Source organism: Dufourea novaeangliae, unplaced genomic scaffold, assembly GCF_001272555.1.
Source record: "Dufourea novaeangliae isolate 0120121106 unplaced genomic scaffold, ASM127255v1 scaffold89, whole genome shotgun sequence".
Taxonomy (NCBI): Eukaryota; Metazoa; Arthropoda; class Insecta; order Hymenoptera; family Halictidae; genus Dufourea; species Dufourea novaeangliae.
Genome location: NW_015373988.1, coordinates 2,902,014 through 2,922,650, shown reverse-complemented (window position 1 = coordinate 2,922,650; position 20,637 = coordinate 2,902,014). Strand labels below are relative to the sequence as shown.

The 20,637-nt window shown below is 42.5% G+C and overlaps 1 protein-coding gene across 1 annotated transcript in view; it reads left to right on the top strand.

The window, feature by feature from the left end:
* Positions 1-15,942, top strand: part of LOC107187569 — an 89,453-nt gene extending 73,511 nt beyond the window's left edge. Inside the window, 4 exon segments of the mRNA XM_015575694.1 lie at positions 1,980-2,109; positions 2,112-2,195; positions 4,095-4,760; positions 15,379-15,942. Coding sequence (XP_015431180.1) covers positions 1,980-2,109; positions 2,112-2,195; positions 4,095-4,760; positions 15,379-15,942 — 1,444 coding nt within the window.
* The last annotated feature ends 4,695 nt before the right edge of the window (positions 15,943-20,637 follow it).

Genomic DNA, 20,637 nt, shown 5'->3' with positions numbered 1-20,637 from the left:
AAAATAACCACTGTATTGAAATCACTGTATTGAAGTTGAGGGGTATCAGTTCGAACACCTATAGCTTCCAGATAGTAAGTATGTATTAAAAATTATTTTGTAAATATTCTGTGGTTGATCTATGGTCCGAAAATGGGTCATTCCGTTAAAAAAAAGCAACGTGACGTTATAATCATTAAAATGCCTCCACCCACAAAAAAGCACGTACCTTATAAGATGTGCCTCTTGATGCCATTTAAGTTCCACGCCTCGAAATTTTCATAAAGTGCACGTTAAGTCATTATTCAAGGTGATCAAGTTATCTGAGACACCCTGTATACTGAAGCGTTTAATCCGTAGAGGCGTATCCAAAAGAAATAAAATTAACACTACACACCGAGAAGATAGGCGTATGAAATGACGCCCTGAATCCTGATCCACCGAGGCAAATGCGGCTCACTTCACGCTTCTCATTCTATTACTTCTCAACGCTGTCTTCCACGATTCACAAATAAAACAACCCTAGAACTTCATTTGTTTCTTTTCAATTTTATTCGTTTCTCGATTGAATTATTCGAATTACTCGCGATTATTACGCTGTTTCTGAAGAACCGAATATATATATGTACCTCGTGAAACGATCTTACGTAATTGAATAGTTCACCGCTACCGTTCGACGATCGTACGAGCAGCAGTATCGAGCACACCGACAGAGTTTCCGGAGAAATACGCGAAAGGCGGGGTTACAATTTCTGGTACGGTGAGATTTGGCAAAGTAAAGCATGCAGTCTCGTGGAAATCCATTAACAAGCCACCATTACAATTTCTGGCCGGGATTCCAGTAGGAACCATTCAATCCTACTTTATAGAGCACCGCTGAAACTTAATAAATTCGCGTATTGTCCCGACGGGAATCCCGAGATTTCGTCCTCGTCGGTCGGTTGTAACGATAGTTTATTGTTAACGATAACTTAATAGTCCCGGGGATTTGATACTTGTCATTGTAACGGACTACCAGCGAGCAACAGGTCAATTTAATCGCCGTCGCGACGTAACATTCCATTCGAGAGCATCAAATTAAAAACACCACTTTCGCAGTCATTAAGTTATTGCAATAACGAGCTATCGACAGGCTTTCACGGAGCATTACCACCGCTTACCAGGGGACAGGCGCGTCGAAAAAATTTACCGACCCGATTTTATCGGTCTGCCGTTACAGCGACGCGACGGGATTGAGGACGCTCGTTTTTTCAATGCCCCTCGCTGTTTTGATTTTAAAACGAATAATATTATACGAGCCGTGATATACTGTCACTGCGTTACGTGAAATGGTGCTTTTCAGAACTGGTCATTTCTGCTGAACAGTCAAAGCTGTTCTTTTTGACTCCATACAGATGCTATGAAACAGGCACTACAAAATTTATGGGTAAACTTGAATTTAAAGAGAATGAAAAATTTGAAGAAACACGGAGAGCATATAGTAAATATAGTTACTATAAACTTTAGTAGAATTCTGGTTGAAAATGTTGAAGTAGTTACAGAAAGGATGAGTTTTACTGAACTTTTGTCAATACTATGTCAAAATATCGGAGATAAGTTAGAGATCAAGAGATAATGCAAAAAACAATTGCTTGATATAATTGTGTCAATCTTTGATGAATTTTAGTTAACAGCATAGGAAAATACTTGTATGTCTAGCTTCACCAATAACTCAAGAAAGTGTGTCAAATATATCATCTCAATACGACTTGAGATACAAGATTTTTTCTGAACCTCTAAATATCTCAAAAGCATAAATAGCATTACTGCTTTCCAGGGTCCATATTGCAAGCATACACTTTGTAAGTCTACCATATTAATATCAGTTCCCGACTATAGCTTCTAAAATTTACCTACAGATTTTGTGAAATGATTTCAGATTCGTTTTACATACAAAAAATACTTAAATCTTGTGTTGCAATGAACGAAAGCCTGAACCAAATGTCTAATTTTTGTTGCAGATCTTCCAACTACGTGAACGCGACAAAACAGTGCGAACTCTCGGACATGGACCGACTGACCGTTGCTGGATCCAACGCTTTCCAATCCGCTAAAGGCTACGACTACTTGGAAAATCACTGTGTGGACGATGTTGCCATTCTTACGATTACGGTGATACTGGTGACATGGTATGCCGTCTCAGCCATCACTCCAGGGCCACCCTTTCTGACATTCAGGTAAGAAATTTTTACCAAGACTGTGAATTAGTACTCGATTTTCGGTTATTAAGGATGGTGTATCTAATTCACATTTTGCATTACGCAATTTAATTATAATATTAAATGCGCCAACAAGTAAGCCAGTATTGTTCTGTAATTAGGAGGCGATGTATTTTTGAAATTAAAAATGTTCGATGCTTTTTACTGAATGGAAACAGCGCCGAATCTTGAAAAATATTTAGTAATACAAGAGAAACAGTATTGCCTTCTGACTGTTTTCATACTTTTAGCCGGTAGTGTATATTATTTTCTTCCGCAATGTTGTTTAGAAGTGTAAGAATTTACATTGGAACATTGAAAATCTAGGATATAAATTGACAATATTACTTACAAAGCAACCGAATACCCAAAAAGAAGAATTAAATAGAAATTTGTTTCATATTATTTAATTCATTGATTAAAAATTCCTTTATAGTATTATTCCATACGTGTCTATCTTAAAATTCCCAGTTTATATCCGAGGTAACGTAGTTTGCGCTTGATTCCGCGCGAAACGAACGGTGCTGTTCGTCTCTGAAGAAATATTGAATAAAGCATTTATCAAACAGATTTCATAGAGGGAAACGTTGTTTCGCGGCCGTTAAATCACGTTGCGGTGAAACTTACTTTAATTCATATAACATAGCGGAGTAAAACAATTCGACGTCAATCCCGGGCTAGAATTCGCTTAGAAATCGTAGACCACACATTTCACACGTTCCACTCTCGCCCCCCACGTACATACTCTTGAAAGGGCCGGTAGGGATTTTCTGTAAACCTGATTACACCGCACACGTGCGAACCGGGTCGAACAATTCGCCGGGAGCGCATTCGTGGAAAATCGAGTTTCCATCGCAGATGCTTACCCTATCGAGCCTGTGGGTGGTTCTTCAGCTCGTGCATACGAGAGAACGCCACCGCCTCATACTCCCCTCCGGGTAAAGTCAAGACAAAGACTTTTCTTCTCTCCAACCTGTTGAAGAATCAGTTCACCCTATTTCTGCCTAGCGTTTCACGTCGAACCGAATCACTTGTATTTTTAACATTTTCATACACGTGTCACGACGCTTCCCGTCATACTTCATGGCATCGTATCGATCATCGCAATAGCATTTTAGAGCGGTCGAAGTGGAACTGTAATCGTAGTTTGCTTAGACATGGTCCGTTCCAAAAATAACCAAACTTTTTAGAAATAACGAAACACCGGCAATTACCAGACATAAATGTTTGCATTTCATTCAAAATACATTTCTTTTGCGACGATACAACGATTTACATGGTCAAATAATCTGTCGGACGAGTGCTCTGTGTCCTTTAGTTTTGCACTGAAATATAATCTGAGCAACGCTTTTATAAATATTATCATTAGAATATGTCACATTTTAATTCTACCGAAAGTACGAAAATACTTCGTACCCGCTGGTGAATTACAGAGTAATGACATAAAGAGGACAATATTCCGTTTCCGCGAGTGGAAAATATTAGCACCGGTCGACAGTATCACATATTCTCTGTTCCAATGTAAATTCCAGCGAGAATTCAAAAACGCACAAAGTAACTGGCTCCCACGAACGGCTAAATTATCATTCTGTATAAAAAATATGTCTGGTAATACATTTCCGACGTTAATAATTTTTTATTCGTGTTTGAAGGTAGATATTACCTTTTCCTATATGCGTTTCGGAAACATTTGTAAATTGAATCTTTCTGCTCGACAATTTTGACGAGGCATCGTAAAGAAATTAATAACGAAAAAATTCTGTCCCATATCCATAAGGCAATTCGATACAGAAAACATTTCATAGAATACCGAAGACTTGTTAATTCGCTAAGTGCTGTCTCGTACTACATCGGAAAAAATTTGTTCGCTGTCATCAGGAACCGTACCTCGATGTACCAGAGGGATCAACGTACGAGCTGAGCTCCTGCTACAACGTCACCATCGACTGTCGTGCCGGTGACATGGTCACAAGGATCCAGACTAGCAAGCTGTTCTACGGCAAAGTTTACGTGAAGGGATCGCCGAACTCGTGTGTACAGGACGTGAAGGGTGCCTTGGAGTTCGAGCTCCGCATGGCGTACGACGATTTGGAGTGCAACATCAGACAACAGGGCCTGGGTCGTTACCTGAACGACGTCGTGATCCAACATCACGACACGATCGTCACCAGTTCCGATCTCGGGTTGGCCGTCACCTGTCAATACGATCTAACGAATAAAACGGTGTCGAACGAAGTCGATCTCGGTGTGCACGGTGACATAACTCCCGCCCTGTCCGAAGAAGTGATCGTCGACTCGCCGAACGTAGCCATGAAGATCACCGACCGCAGTGGAAACGAAGCCATCCCATCGGCCGAAGTAGGTGATCCCCTGGCTCTGAAGTTCGAGATTCTCGATCCTAACAGTCCTTACGAGATCTTTGTACGGGAACTGGTGGCCATGGACGGCGTCGACTCCAGCGAGATCGTCCTAATTGACTCGGACGGTTGCCCCACCGATCATGTCATCATGGGACCACTCTACAAATCGGCTACCACTGGCAAGGTAAGCTCCTGCTCAATGGTTATGATCATGGTCCTTTTGTTATATGACTCTACGATGCTATGGGAACCATAGAATTAGGTATTTAACGTTAACTTCAAACTAGTCGTAATGGAATAAGACTTAGGGCGAAAGGTGAGTTGGTCGGGATCGTGAAGAGAACAGTTTCAAAGTTAGCTGCTAATGAAAGATAGTGTTACTTATTGAACGAGTAAAGTGGAGTCCAAGAACATTGGATCATACAAAAATAACACCTAGGTTCTCTAACAGGACCTATTAGGTTCCTCTACTCAAAAGACTTTCTAAGGTCTAGAATCTCTTCTAATCACCAGAACTTCACTACTTATTAACATTCGTGTAATTTCCTAAGTTTAAAATTTCCCTCTATGGCATAAAGAAGTTCAAACTATTAGGTCTCATACTAGCTGTTCTTCGCGTCTGTTTCGCAAGATTCAAATGTTTCCACCCAGTCAACTCTTAGGCTGCGCGAGAGAATTGAGGATAGTTTGATTACAGCTTGGCATACGTAACGTAGCAATAGGCGGAACGCCTAATAAAACCGATCAACACCGATAACATCGATACGTGGTTACAGACCGTTTATGAGAAAACGCGCGACGCTGTTTTACATTGATGCACGGGGGTGGGAGAAAGAGGGAGAGAGAGGAGGTCGAGGTTGGAAGAAGCCACGAGTCAACCAGTTAGACCAACTTCATGCTAATCAATCACTCGGACGGATTTTACGACGGGAAGCAATTTGCTCGTGCCGTAATAGGTCGCATCGCTGATGCGCCGCCGTCTTAGCGATGACGCGTCATGATGTGCTTGCGGAGGTCGAGTTTCCTCCGAGAGCTGGTCATTACTTTCTACGTGTACCGTGATGTTCGCTGTCGCTTGAAAATTCCTGGAGCAAATACTGTCTTCTTTCTGTTGTCACGGAACGCCTTCCTTTTAGGTGATTAACAGACAACACAAGCCCCAGGCGGGGAGAAACAATTTCTGGGGGTAAGACTGAATGCTAAATATAGGAGCCAATCTAAATTCTGTATAAAAATTAGAACAGTGTCTATTCTGGGTTATAATGAGCTGTGTATTAAGAAATTGTCCAAAGCATTGTATTCGATGAAAATGATTTTATCCGAGACAGACTTTGAGGGATTATTTCGACGGGAACAGAATTTATGGTGCACTTCTTTTACTGAGAAAAATTGGATTATTTAAGAAGACGATGTGATTTACTTGGAAAGTGGAAAATATTAAATCCCTCTCATTTGTTAGATCTTGTTTCTGGTAATTTTATATTACACGGGATATAAGGCTGGCTTTGAAAGTCAGACAATATTGGACTTTAAAGTTAATATAGTTTTAACGGAGTAGATGTTATTAAAACGGTTCAACGTAGTAGAATTAAATAATTTAACATAAGATTCGGTGTATATATATATATATACTTCAGTCTTTTCATCAATAGTAATTTTTTATAAACTGAATAAAATAGTAAATTTGTAAATTACAATTTAATCAAAATCCTTTTTAATGTTAAAATGTTTCATATTTTCTTATTAGAAAGATGTGTACCATAGAAAATATATTCTTAGATTTATAACTCGAGTAAAATGTTTTGTAAGTTTACGTACAACACGATATAATGTAAAGTTTTTTGAATTATTATTCGACTTTTTTCATTTTGACACTTATTCCGCGGTACAGCGGTACTTGAAAGTGTGAGCATATAGCTGATTTAGAACTGAATTTTATTACGTCACGAGGAAAGGTGTGAAAGCAAGTTCAGGGTAGTGGCAACGTAAATAAAATTCCCTCGGGCTACCTCGACCCATGTGTTCCACTTACGAGTTAATACAATATCACTTACAACGTACCGCGGAGACGTTTCCATTTTGATCTTCGTTTCTAAAGCAAAAAGAAGCGAGAAGCGATAAGTGAGAAAATCAGAGCTCTACTGAGTGCATTGAAATAACCACTTCCAGCATATTTTTACATTCCACTTAATAAAACGGTATCTATGTATTAACATCGTACAAAACTTTGCTCTGTATTTGAGGCTCTGAAATCTTTACCAATCTAAATTACGTTATCATGTATATCACGTATTATTATTAACATTCACGTATGTGAATTGTCTCACAAAATATTTGACTAAATCTACAAACCTTAATTACACAGGTAAATGTTACATTTTAAATAGAACTTTAACCCTTACCGCGTATCGCTTCCTCAGACATAGGTTTGGAAAAACAATTTATGGTTTCGACGTTCCTTAGATTCGTATCTGCAAAAACTAACGGATTGGTGAATTCTAGACAGAGATAGATTCGCTAAAGAGAAGATGAAAAGTAGTCGAACACGTTCCTGAGCGGAAACCGAAAGATGAATGGTGTTATTCGTGTAACAAGAATTCAGACATTCGTATGATCATGTTAACGTGTCAAAATAGTGCTGATTTATCAATGCGATGTAATTGTGGATGTCAAACACAGGGTTTCCGGCTGTGACGGTAAATCATAGGGAATAGACTGATTGTTGCGCGTAATGTTACATATAATTTTCAATAAAATGACAATAATTGGTTGTCAAGTATTAAGTTTCAAAACAGATCGTTTCATTAGTGGGATACTTAAGAGATCGTCTTACAATTTAAAAAATTATATGATTACTTTTTCCGAGCATAAAATCTATTTAGAATCTGATTATCATGAAAAATATTTTATATGATCTCTTTTTGTAATCTTTGTATTAGTTTCGAGAAAACACTATTTGTTCGTCATATATTTTAGATACACTGAAAAAATTAAACGTATTAACTGAATAGTATTAATGAGGCACCTTAGAAAAACAAAAACGTATTGTAATATTTCAGCGAAATGTAACGAATCATTATTGGTTAACTACTACTTTATATTAGGTAGCAGGAAAGATTTCTACGAAACTGAAGCGGAAATATAGTTTGTTTCAATCATCAAATCCTAACGACGGCTAATGACAGCCGACCGTCTTAACGAGGTGAATGATCATTGATCCAGCGATGATCATTTCTTCTCTATCTGCTGTGACTGACAGCATGGAATTACCTTGAAGATTGTTACCGCACAAAGATACAATTTGTTCGGAATCGTCAGGGATCGTTACTTCTTGAAAATTGTCAGAATAGCAGCTAACTAGGTTGAGTTCGATTGATTTTAAATGCTCTAATGAAGATCCACCTATATACACCCTTATATGAGAATCATAAATTGTTTGCTGTATTTTATATTTTCCAAGTACATTACTGTATCTGAATCAAATACTCGTTATAAGTGACAGGACAATAGCACGTTACTTCAAATCTGAATCAATACAGAAACAATTAACAGAACAACCACAAGGAGAACAATTGAACGTAGAAAACTTGATCGAGAACGTGTAATTGAATTACTTCGTTTGAAGCTTCGTTCCCAGCAAAATCGAATTTGACAATTAGTCATGCACACGTGCACTTGAGTAATATGCCTAAATTACTGGTGATTTCTACTCGTGCTAATGCTTATAATCATTGTCACTGCTATAATATCATTTGATTTTCAATTGTAATAGAAACACTGGGAAGCAGGTTATTATTAGACTGTGTATTATATGCATTTATATAATATCCGATTATCTAAAACTCAGTATAGTAAAAAATTTTGAAAGTTTATTTAAATTTCCTTTTTATTTCAAACATATTCGAAACTTCAACAGAGTAAATAAATTTTTCTCTGCGTAAAGTTTCGGGAGATTAATCCGTCAAATGTTACATTCGCATAAACATCCGCAGCCTAGTAATCACCATCAATGCTTATTCTAAGTAGAAAGAGCAATTAATAGTCAGACACCGTATGACACGTATCTGAAGCACAAGTGTTCGACAAACATTCCAACAGACATTTCCTCCTACGCAAGAATGTCATTCCACATGTTCGACCAATTTCTACACCAGTAGAATCTCGATCCCTGTAGTATAATCGTAACTTCGCCCGGTATAGCGATTGTTCATCGAACCAAGTTTCCAATAAACGTTTCAAGCAACTGGTCCAGCGTTTTCGAAGGTTAACGTCCCACGGATCCCGTTGATGGTTCATCCGTCGACGAGTAAAACAAACGGATCGTTACGATAGTGGCAGGCCAGGCACGAGAATTCGCGACGGGGCTACGGAGGCGGGCGGGGGAGGGAAGAAGACAACAAGAGGCATACCGCCTCGTTAACTCGTCGTTCCACATCATTTGCTCGCGCGAGCTCGGCCGGTCTGCGGAGCAATATCGCTTTATTAGAAAGTAATAACAGTCCACGGGCTGAAAGAACGGGCAAATTTATACCCGTTAATCCGGAAAAGACGGGCCCCGTCGAGATATATCACCGAGTCGTGTGCGCCACGACACACCCCACCACGCGATCCGTAACCCCGCCTCCCTATTCGTACCACGATCTCTCGTACACCGCACGCCGATTCTGCAGATCACGCGAGCTAACCTCATTTCCTCCCCAGACTTGTCCAAGTAACGAGGTCTGGCTGAGGATCTAGGAATGGCCGGTTGTACGTGCCCCCTCGTACACAGGAAATTACAATTCGTGGAACAAGAATCTAACGAGAAGAAGGCACCGCGAGCAACGAGACACCGCCGCGCCACTCCGTAGACGCTTTGACGGCCATGCGGTAGGACGGTGTTTACCTGTCGCGAACCGGGAGCGATAAAACCTCTGTCCGGGACACGGTTGATGTATCACACGCGATCGACTGAATGTTCAATCGTGACGAACATCACGGTATGAGCGTGACGTGATATTACGTCTGTGCAAACGTCCTGGTACCATTATAAATTGATGGCATTCACGGTCATGGAAAACTGAGTTTACGATATATTCATGGCCACCTAACACTTTTGCTATCTAAAAATTTATACCTGTAATTCATTCCACGTGTAACGAACCGTACTTGAATATTCAGGAAGTTGGGGTAAATGGATCCCGTATTAGCAATACGAATGTAATGTCGAGCGACGATTAAATACGTGGATTGTATTGCTTAGTCAATAAATACGGTTCATTTCCGATGGAAGATCATGCACGTATTACGAAATCGTGAACGGAGGAAGTCATGAGTATGTTTTAGAAGCAACGACATTGGCTGTGTAATCAAAAGTACTTGTGTGTAATTGGTGGAATATGAAACATCAGCTCTTATTTGAATTGATACAGATAGGGAATATAGTAGCTGCAGAACGTTACAGACAACTAAAATGTTTCAGTGACGAACTAAGAAGAAAGGAATCGTATACTGGACAAAGAAATAAAAAAATCATCCAGTTGCAGTATCTGAACAGATTATGTTACACTACTGTTGAGTAGTTCTTCGACAAATAATAATTATAATAAGGTCTTTATTACACCACAGAAACAAAGATAAAAGGAAAGAAGATATAACCTGGTGATGTGATGGAGGTACCCCAGCCTAGCTATATTTAGGCCAAATATAAATGATACATACTCTGCAGATCTAGCCCTAACAGATTACGACATATTCCAATTATTAAAATACATTTTATCTAGAAAATATGTTACTGAATCACAAGAACAATTTCATTACCTTAAAATCAGTATCATTTCTGTGTAAGAAAATCAATCGTCTGCCTAAAAAAGGGTTGACAGGAGTCTAAAATATTTTGATCTTAATCTATTCTGAACATAATAACAAACAAGTAGTTACATTCTGCAGAACAAAAACGTTGAGAACGTTTGAATAGGGCACACAATAAATGCTGACAACACTGGTTCCCTTCTCACATAAATACCCGACACACTGTGCAACCGAAGCGGATTTTTCTAAGCAATCGGCGACAAGAAGAGGGCGGACGGTTACGCTTTACCTAGAAATCGTTGGTCGCGAACGCGTTAACTGCCGGTTCTTATTGTGCTTGCGCGTACGAAGAACCACATACTTATCACGTTCACCATTAATGAGATTTTCTCAGGCTGCGAACGTCTGTTTTATTTTGTTCCTCGTTTTGTTCTGTTCTCTTATCACTCGGCCGACACCGCAACGTTACTCGTTAACCATTTCCGTCGAGGGTACGTGCGCGAACGTGAATGGAGGCAAGGAGATAATTAATAAAACGGAATCGGTAATTATAGAGGTAGGAACGGTACAATTAGAAGGCTGAGAGTCGGTCGGAGTTGAACGATGATACGGAAGAGTGACGGGTTCATTGGAAACTCGTACGTCGAAGTGAAACCTCTGGATGAATTATTCGCCTGAAAACGATACACCCGAGGATAAAAAGCACGCAACACTGGAAACATTTAACTGTATTAGCTCGAGAGCTCTTTGTGGCACTCGCGAATAAATTTCCGACAAACCAGAACTCAAAATGCCACGAGTAAACCTACTGAATTGAAAGGGGAAACAAAAAGAAACAAACAAGAAAACAGTTTCACGACAATTATTCGCGTTTCCTTTCACGGTTTGCCTCTTCCGCGGAGACCGTTACAGAAGAGTGCCGATTACCTTGAGAATTACGAATGTTGATTATACCAGTAGGACATACAGAAAGCTGAATTTAAGAGAGGTGAATTTATATTGCCTGAAAAGTGCTCATCTTTTGTGAAACAGAACCAGGAAAACCTTTTTTCTATGTTCGTTCTTATACATCTCGAAATTATTAAAACGAATGAAAGGAGTGAGACTGGTTCAGATTGACACTTAAATTCTGTAAAGAATTGTAACTGCGTGAAATGACATGTCGCAGTGTTTATTTGACTTGCGTCGACTTTTGCAGTGTTGTTGATCGGCTGCTTGTCTCATTCGACATTTGGCCAGAAACTTTATTAGCTCCGGATAAGAGGATGGCAAGAGAAACGAGAACCGAAGAAACATTCGGTCGGGCCTGAAACGGCTGGCAAGAGGATCCGTCTCGTCTAACCAGGAATTTGCCAAAAGTCAGGCTTTCCGGTATGTCTGTCACGTAGCCAAGCCGCGGTACGGAGCTCTTCCATTTCACAATCGGTTTGAATGAAATTGGAAACATTTCTCAGCCACCACGCTCACATAGACGCGTAGGCGGCGGTGTAAGTGCAAATATATGGCATGTTTCATGACACATAAGACCCACTTTCGAGGCGAAGTCAAGAATTATAACGAACTGCCGTCTGATTTCGGTTTGCTTTGCGTATCGGTGATTATTTTACTCGCGCAGGGAATCATAAACGAGAAACTTTTCTGACTGCAGTAAAAAAGATAGACATCTGTCATTATAATAACAAGTGGTGATCTATTAATTTCTGATGGAACTCATTTCCGAATGAGAGCCATATTTATACAATATTTCTACATCCTTCCAACTTCAGAGGAAGAAGACATATAAGTTCTTCCACGAGCTAAAAATTTTCAGAGAGAACTAAAACCACTTTTCGGTTTTAAAGCTACCCTCGCACCGTTCCTCCCGTATCAAAAATCACTGCCCATTCGTAACGAAAGTCACACGCGCGCAAAGCTTCCCGATGGATCGCGTGCTACCGTGCACGCGACCATTTGTCCAAGCGGAGTCCAGTTTTATAGAAGCTGCCAGGATCAAGTTAACGGCGGCTAAACGCATAAATCTCTCGCGTCGTGGTCAGGCTATGCTTATGACATCTCTGTCCCGGCGGATCTTAGACGCGATCTACCATCACTCTCGGCCGTTTCGTCGTGGCCGCGGGCAAAAGTAATCGCCGCTGCCGTCGTCGTCGTCTCTCGTCACGTCCCCGTCGACGTTTCTCTGCGTTCCCGTCGAAAGGGAACGCGGAATCCGCCCGTGCCAGATGCCGCGGATACGCGGCGAGCGTTTCTTTTCCCGCGTTTTGCTCGATCTTCCAGGTTCTCTCCTTGCGCCTTTCCGCCGACCCTCTCCTATCCTCTCGCTCGTAGGCTGGCTGACGTGAAGTTAATAAAGTTCCGCTCGTTCTACCAGTCGCGTCCGCCAAAGAAACAGCTAAATGAAGCTGTACGTGGAATGAAGCATATTTTAATGTCTTACTAACTCCCTCCCGTCCCACCCCCTTGCCCGATAATGTACGTGCCTGGTGTGTAAATATGATGAACTTGGTAATGCGCCGTAGAAACCAGTTCCGAAGAGCGTATACACGCGTGCAGAGGGAAGCGCGTTCCGTTGCGACCGACGATCGTGAATCCGAACGCGTTTCCCAGTTCGGTGAAGAAGTGACGAAAGAAACGCTGACAGGATTCAATCCGGTTGATTCTTTTTTTGTCCTTTCTTTTATCGGGTTGAGGGCCGGAGATGCGACAGTGACAGGTAAAATACCGTGGATAAAAACTGTACGCGGGTAGATCGAGCTATCGGGAAATTTTATGATTAGACGACTTGAAGGAACAGAGGGTAGGCTGTTAATTCCCGGCGGTGGTGGGATGGTAGTCTTGAGAATTTACTCGGGAGTTATTTAAGGAGGTGACACGGAATGCCCAGTGTGTAATCGATTTATAGCACTGGGTTTAATGAAATCTATGGGTAGACGTTAGATGATTTTTCGGAATGGTAATAGTATAACGATAAACGAATCATCTAAATGTACATTTAAAAAGTGTATTTCTACTGCTGGGAGAAAGTTGCAAAAACACTGTTCGACCAATCATCTGAAGTTGAATATTTTAACTTCATAAGTTGAATGGTAGAGAACAGTTATGTCCTTCTATCTAAGTCTCCGACTTGTGACAGCCCTTTCCCTTTTTTGAGAAACTAATATTTTGAAGTGTTGATGCTAGTCACCTCAAGCCACAAATAGAAAGAAAAGGCTCAACGAGAGCACAGTCAAGTACAAGAAAAAAGGAAAATCTCTTTGCGATTACAAGTAGAAGAAGAACGACCCTTGAGAGAAGAGTTCGAGAAACAGTTCGTCGTGATGGTCTAAGGTCACCACGATGGATGTGCCTCTGCTTTAATGGCAATTTCTCATGATGCTGTGTAATTGCTGTTACACAGCCTTACTTAATGAACATAAAAAAATTGGAGGGCAGGTGCCATCGGGAGCAATAACCAGTTTACGATGGTCTTCCTCTTGCACACATTGCGTGCCACGAACCGGCATATTACGTGATCTTGATCATTGCCTTCCGCGAAACACCGGGGCTTGTGCTTTTCTTGTCCGAAAACAAGCAAAACCGTTCGGGAATTTCGAAACGTGTCTGGCAATTTATGCCGTCATAACGTGTAGGAGGAATTGCTTGTCGGGTGGTCGAAGTGGCAGGTTCGAGGAAATGAATTTAAAGTACCTTATTTTATATGACGACAAAACGATTACCGAGCTAAATCGTTTTACCCTTTATTACGCTCGATAATGGAGAGCCAATTACAAAGAGACCAGACGAACCAAATTTAATGCAGTGATTACGAAAGTTTTTCCGAATAAGAGACGACAGACAACCTCTTCATTTTTACAGTTTAATTTTCCTTCAAGGGACTGTCGCATCTTGTCAGAATTCGAAATTAAGTCAATGGAATTTGATGCGACGGTTGGTGTGGTTTCGTTGTAAGATATAACATCGGCCAGAAAATCTGAAATCTCTGGTTTCCTGACAGATGATAGGCCGCGTGAAGCTGCAGATTGTATTTTTTATAATTTTACCGCGTCTAACTCGATGAAAGGGCAGGGACAACGCGATATCCCGAAGCCCCATGAAATGCAAATTTCACCCTCTTAACATCGTCGCTTGATGGTATTTTAATTTGACCCCTGCGCCGAGATAAAATCCATGGAAATTTTCTGTCGTTGCGTTGGATTCAGTCGCGAAAGCATTTATGTTTATAACAAGGGGGGAAAGAAACGCAAACAATAGATCCACCGAGGGCAGCTTATAGCGGTACTCCGGGTTGTCTTCGCCAGCGGTGAAGTTCGTCAACAAAAATACGCGAAAATCGTTGTGCCGTTTCATTGTGAGAAAAGATATTCCGCTCAGTTGTGGACGTTCCTTTCAGGGACATTGACGTATTATTGTGGCGATGAATAACGGTACTAAATGGTTTCTTGCGTGTCCCGTACGCTGTCGAAAGTGTACAATTCCAGTTGATTTTCGATTGTTCCCACGGATCCTGAAGCTCGGAATAATTATTCGTGTTTCATCATTTGCTGCGGCGAACGTACAATGTGTTGATAGGACGAAACATTTAATCCGTTTACAGATGGAAAAACCCCAGGGAATCAAATAACATTAGATTTACATCTATAGTTTGTTCCTTATGAACTAAACAAATTTCATTTTGTAACCTTTTCCCTAGAATATAAAATGGACACAGAATTTGAGACATAATTATCCTTCATGTTAGAATCTAGGCGATATAACGTTAACATCTGCCAGCATTATATTCTTTGTATGAATATTCATTCCCCCAAGAAAGATATGCATCTACCACTGGTATGACCCAGACGTGACCCAAATGTGAGTCAGACCCTATTCACAGTTCCCATAGTGATACGACTCGAATACACTTATTTTAAATAAATCAAACAACTTGATGAATGAAGTCATAAAAAAACAGTCGTTGCCAGTCCCACGTTTTAATTATCGTTTCATTCACAGACAATTTTTTTATTCCATTCCAGATTCTACTATCCCACTTCGACGCGTTCAAGTTCCCAAGCTCCGAGGTCGTTCAGTTCCGTGCCCTGGTGACACCCTGTATGCCGACCTGCGAACCAGTGCAATGTGATCAAGAGGAGGCGACCGGTGAGCTTCGCTCGGTGATATCCTTCGGTAGACGTCGTCGTCGTCGTTCGACCGGTTCATCCGCCCAGAACCGCGAGGATCTTCTGCTGGTGCAATCTATCCAGATCACGGACAAGTTCGGATTCGAGCACGATGGCAAATCATCGAACGCCAGTTCGGCGACCAGGGACACCGTTTTCGTCGAGAGCGAGGATATCTCGTCTACGATGGGCGTGTGCATCAACCTGGGCGAGGCAATCGTCGCCGGGACCGTCTTCCTTGTTGCTCAGATCGCGATCATCGCCGCGTGGACCATCACCTGGCAGAGACGCCGACAGATGCTCAAACATCAGGAAGCATTGTCGGTCTCGGTTTCCGTTCCCGGGATGCATTCCGTTCCGGGACGTACAGACAGCCTCTGTAAGTTGTACGACACCGGATATTCAGCGCGCCGTTTTTGAATACCCTTCGTTTCCTATCCCCCTCTGACTTTCCGCCCGTCCAATCTCGTCTTCCTACGCTCTGCCAACGTTACGAGTCTCCCAGCTAGCTATACGGAGAGATCTCCTCATCGATAAGACTCGATGATCTACTTTTTTTTTGTTTTTGCTTCGTTGGAACAATTTCAGCTTGTCGAACCGGTGACACTATTCTCGCTAATAATATGATCTTGCTTCGTGTGTTTCGTGACATTTTCAACAGATCCAATCGGCGCGATCTTTCGGGAGATGGATTACGGTTCAAAGGAACACCGAATCGATAAGCTTGGCTTCTCGTGGCAACCGTCTCGGTTGCCTTATGATCCGGGAATCGTACAAACTTTTGTGGAGCGTTTTTTTTTTTTTTTGATAAGCCTCGGTTCGATATACAGGGCAGCTAGCGCAATTTTAAAGATATCGAACCGCAGATGTAGTTCTTGGATGGAAATTGCCTGTCTCCTCCACAAGACTCCGCGCTTTCTTTACCTTATAAGAATTATCGCGCGTGTATTATTCTTTCTCTCTGTTGTCGGGGACGAACAATCCATCCATATGTCTCCGATAGCTGTTCTCATTACTAACAATAAGGTCAATTAGTTATAAAAATCATGTATCATCTAGGAGTGAACTAGAAACCGGGTAACCAGAAAGGGCATACTGAACCCTTAAGATCGCCGATTTCCCTTCGTAGCTAGTTGAATGATCATCGTTAGAATCTCGTTTCATTGTTTTGTCTACACTCCGATAATGTTGAACTCGATACCAGTGGCCATAAAATACGATTAGGTGCGTACTCATCTGCGGTTATTAATTTCCAATGAATTGGCGTTCGAAACCCCAGAGCCAGGTCTCGTCACATTAAAATAGGAATCCGGAAAAGTTGGCCGAATAATTGTAGGAGAAACTAATTACACTGTAGCGGCTAAAAGCAATTAAGCGATCAAAGGGCAGAGTCCGATCGATTATCCGGCAGCTCCGTCATCCTTCATTTATAATAGCGCATAATCTTGCTCGTTTCTTGCGACGATTCCGTCCTTTCTTCTTCCTCCCCCGTTTTTCCTGTTCGTTCATACGCGAAACGAGACAAGACAAAGCGAAACAAGCCGAAGCGGGGATGAGGCGTGGCGTGGCTCCAAAGGCGATGGAGGTCGACGTGTACTTGCTACGTAGGATAGGGCACTGGCACGGACTCTAATTAGCATTGGGAATCGAGCATGATTATGCAGATGCTCCGAGTAGGATATCAACAGGAGGAATAGTGGACTGGTTGAGGGGATTGGGGCGTGGGTCAGGGGGGACAGAGAACGGTCGGAACGGAACGACTGGAAACAGTAGGAGACAGACGTAGAAACCGGTGAGTTGAGGTAGGGAAGGGTGATGCGCGTAAAGGGGTTGGCGGAAGGTTAATTGCCTCTTGTGGCGTCTCGGGGTTAAGCTAAGCTTCGTGGTGTTGGACGAGAATTCGGGAGCGAGAAGGGTCCGGAAACGAGACAGCGAGATGGCGTCGGATCGCATCAAGGATAGCTATCTAGAGCGTACTGGGACCACGTAACCTCGATCCCCATCCGACTTAACCTTAGCCACGTCCCGACCATCCGTGTTGGCCCGGTTAATTTACATCGCGACACGTGAGCTTATCAATCTGGACCGGCGTGCTTTAAGTTAGGCCGAAAGCTTGGAATGAGACCTGCGATCAGTGCTAACTGGTTGGTTCCTCGTCCAACCGTGTCAAAGAAGCAATCTCATCACCCCTCTACGTAACGTTCCATTACATAGCAATTATTCAATTTAGTGTAACGAAACTGAACATACATTTTTGGATTATTGTATACTTAAACGAGGATAGTTTCCCTTTAAATTATCCGCAGACCGGAATTGACCCATGTAGGCGTTCCCCCGTGTTTCGTCCCGGGATCACGAAAATTCGAAAGTTACCGCGGGAACCGCTATTAAAGCCGGAAACGAACGTTTACGTAAGGGAAGTTATTTTGACGTTTTCCGAGGAGGGGAAGGAACAGTTACGCGCTAGCCCCGAGTTCAAATATACCCCATTGCCCGGGAAGTTATAACGGAGAGTCGATCTTAACTTCGGAACATAGATCCAACGTGCAAACGTCGTCGCACAATGCACGGAGTGCAGAGACAGTACGTTCGAACGGATTACATTCTGCGTAGGATTGCTATTTAACATAACAAGCCTTACGGTCGAACTTGCCGAGACTAGGTTGTCCCGAAGTTCCGGGCGGAAGGGCTCAAATTTTCCATCGGAACAAAGTGAAACTACGACCGAGCAGCAACCTGGTAGACCAGATCTATGACAACGGGGATATCTGTAGAGTCGAGTCGAACGGAGAGCCGCGTGATACGTTGGATAAATTTAAATCGGTTAGCTACCGGTACGTCCCAGCTCCCCCTATCGATTTCGGCAATACAAAGACTTTCGGACGGAGGGATACCGGGTTAATTGAGAAACTTGAAGATTTGAACACGCCCGTAAACGCAAACAGACCAGGGAAACGGAAGGACAGGTGAAAGAGAAACATAAAGACGAGCAAAGTGCGAGTCTACGATTATCGTGAAACGTTTGCGTTTCAGTTAACCGAAGTTTGACGGTTTGTTCCTCCGTTCGACATTTGTCTACCCGATGGTATAAACGTTTGCGTTTCAGTTAACCGAAGTTTGACGGTTTGTTCCTCCGTTCGACATTTGTCTACCATCGACAAACACACCGCGAATAGCTTCAACCCAGAGTTTCCATTCACGATTCGAACCTGTGCCGATGCTTCTTACCTAAACCCATCTTGACGTCTTATCAGCGTCCAGAATTTTCAAAAATCGGATGATACAGAACCAGGTGAGAAATTGATCGATTGTTTCCGTGACAAATTCCTCCGGCACCTCGACAATGCTCCTGACAATCGAGTCCGGGGTGAGAAAAAAAAAATCGAACAGAGGAAAAAATGTCACCGTAACGCACCGGTATTGTGCCGCCGCTGAAACGTCGACGCGCGCTTTAATTACTGGTTCTAATTGCCATGGAAATTGCTAGGCTTTCTCCGCCCCATTCAACCTCGTTGCGACACGAGGCCCGCGCGGGATTCTGTTTTTTTTTTTTTCGAATCGAACGCCGCTGATTGAAAACACAGGCCGTCCAGGGAAGCCATAGGTTTCTCCTGGTAGCTGTGAAGAGGATGGCCACATCCGCGAGTAGCAAGGGCACGTGCCGACACTCGACGATACTCTTCCCGCTTCGCCGCTACTACTTTATACATAATAAAATAACCATACGCATGTATACATCGACAATAAGAAGATATGCCAACCGAACGAAGGTGCCTAATCGCGCGGTATCAATAAGCGACGCTACTTAAGATTTTGTGTTACAATTTAACGAGTACCGCTAAGGATTTTTCGCTAACGCTGACACGTAGTATAATCCAATTTGCTTGTGGTGAGAGGGTAGAGCCAATTTTTTTATACACGTTCGAACGGTAAACCGTTGCGAACGATTAGGATTCCGAGCCGCGAGCGCGAACGCGTTTATCGCGAGGTGCTCGCCGTTCGCGATGTCTTAGAGATACGATCCTAAGTGTACGAGATGGCGCATGAAGAATCTCGTTCTATCTCGCTTGAGAACGTAACGTCGTGCGAAAGAACACGCGACCGAATGAAAATGGGGGAGGGAGTTCGAGATTTTCTCGCGCCATCTTGTAGAGGAAGCAACAATTCCCACGTAGTTCTAGGATTGATAGCCCCCAAGGCACTTTTCATCGACTTGATCGGAACCGGTGCTACTGCGAGAACCGTAGCGGCGGTCACAGCGTGTTCGATCCAAGTCAATGGAAACTGCGTTATTTCTACGACGATAAGGTCTCTTATGGAAGTAACCGTCCACTATTAACGAGCGTATACGATGGAAGGAGGAGAAAAAAAAAAAACGAAGAACGAGCATGTATCGTCGTTTGATTACGTAATTAATGTTTAAGTTTAACGCGGGCCTGCGAGCGATGGAGGAGCAGGAACCGCTTATCCAACGAGAATATTAGGCTCGAGGACGATCGCCTCTTTCTCTCGATGACACGCCGAAGAAACACCGTTTCCCGCGTCGCTACTGACGCGTTCTGGTCTCGGACATTTTCGCGCGCAAAGAAGTTTGTTCCCCCTTCCTTTTTCCTGTACGCTTCCTTCAGTCGTCCTTCTTAATGAGCCTTATACCAAGACGGCCCTACCGCCTTCTTTAATCGTGTCTGTTCACGAGTCTGCTGAGACCCGTCGGTGCTTGTCCTCGAGCCTGAGGTGCGCGCCTACTCCGTTGTAAGCTTGAGAAGCTCGAGTCTGTTCTGTACCCTGACAAGCGTACATATTTCTACAGCGCTTTTTTCTCTATTGCTCTCTATCTCTGTGTACCCTTACCACGTGCATTTTGCCGGGCGTGTTTTGTATCACTCCCGGTATTTCCTCTCTATTCCCTGCCAGACCAGATGATCCAACATGATTCCGATTCGCGACCACGCGAGTCACGTACAGAGCTTACCCGACGATCGAGCGATTTTACATAACACGCGCACCAACCGTAATGGCTTATTTATTTTTTACGTTTAACGTGTACCGCCCTTCAAGAATACTCGTACCTTTATCACACGTTTATCATTCCTGTATGTGTGTGTTTATTTTTCT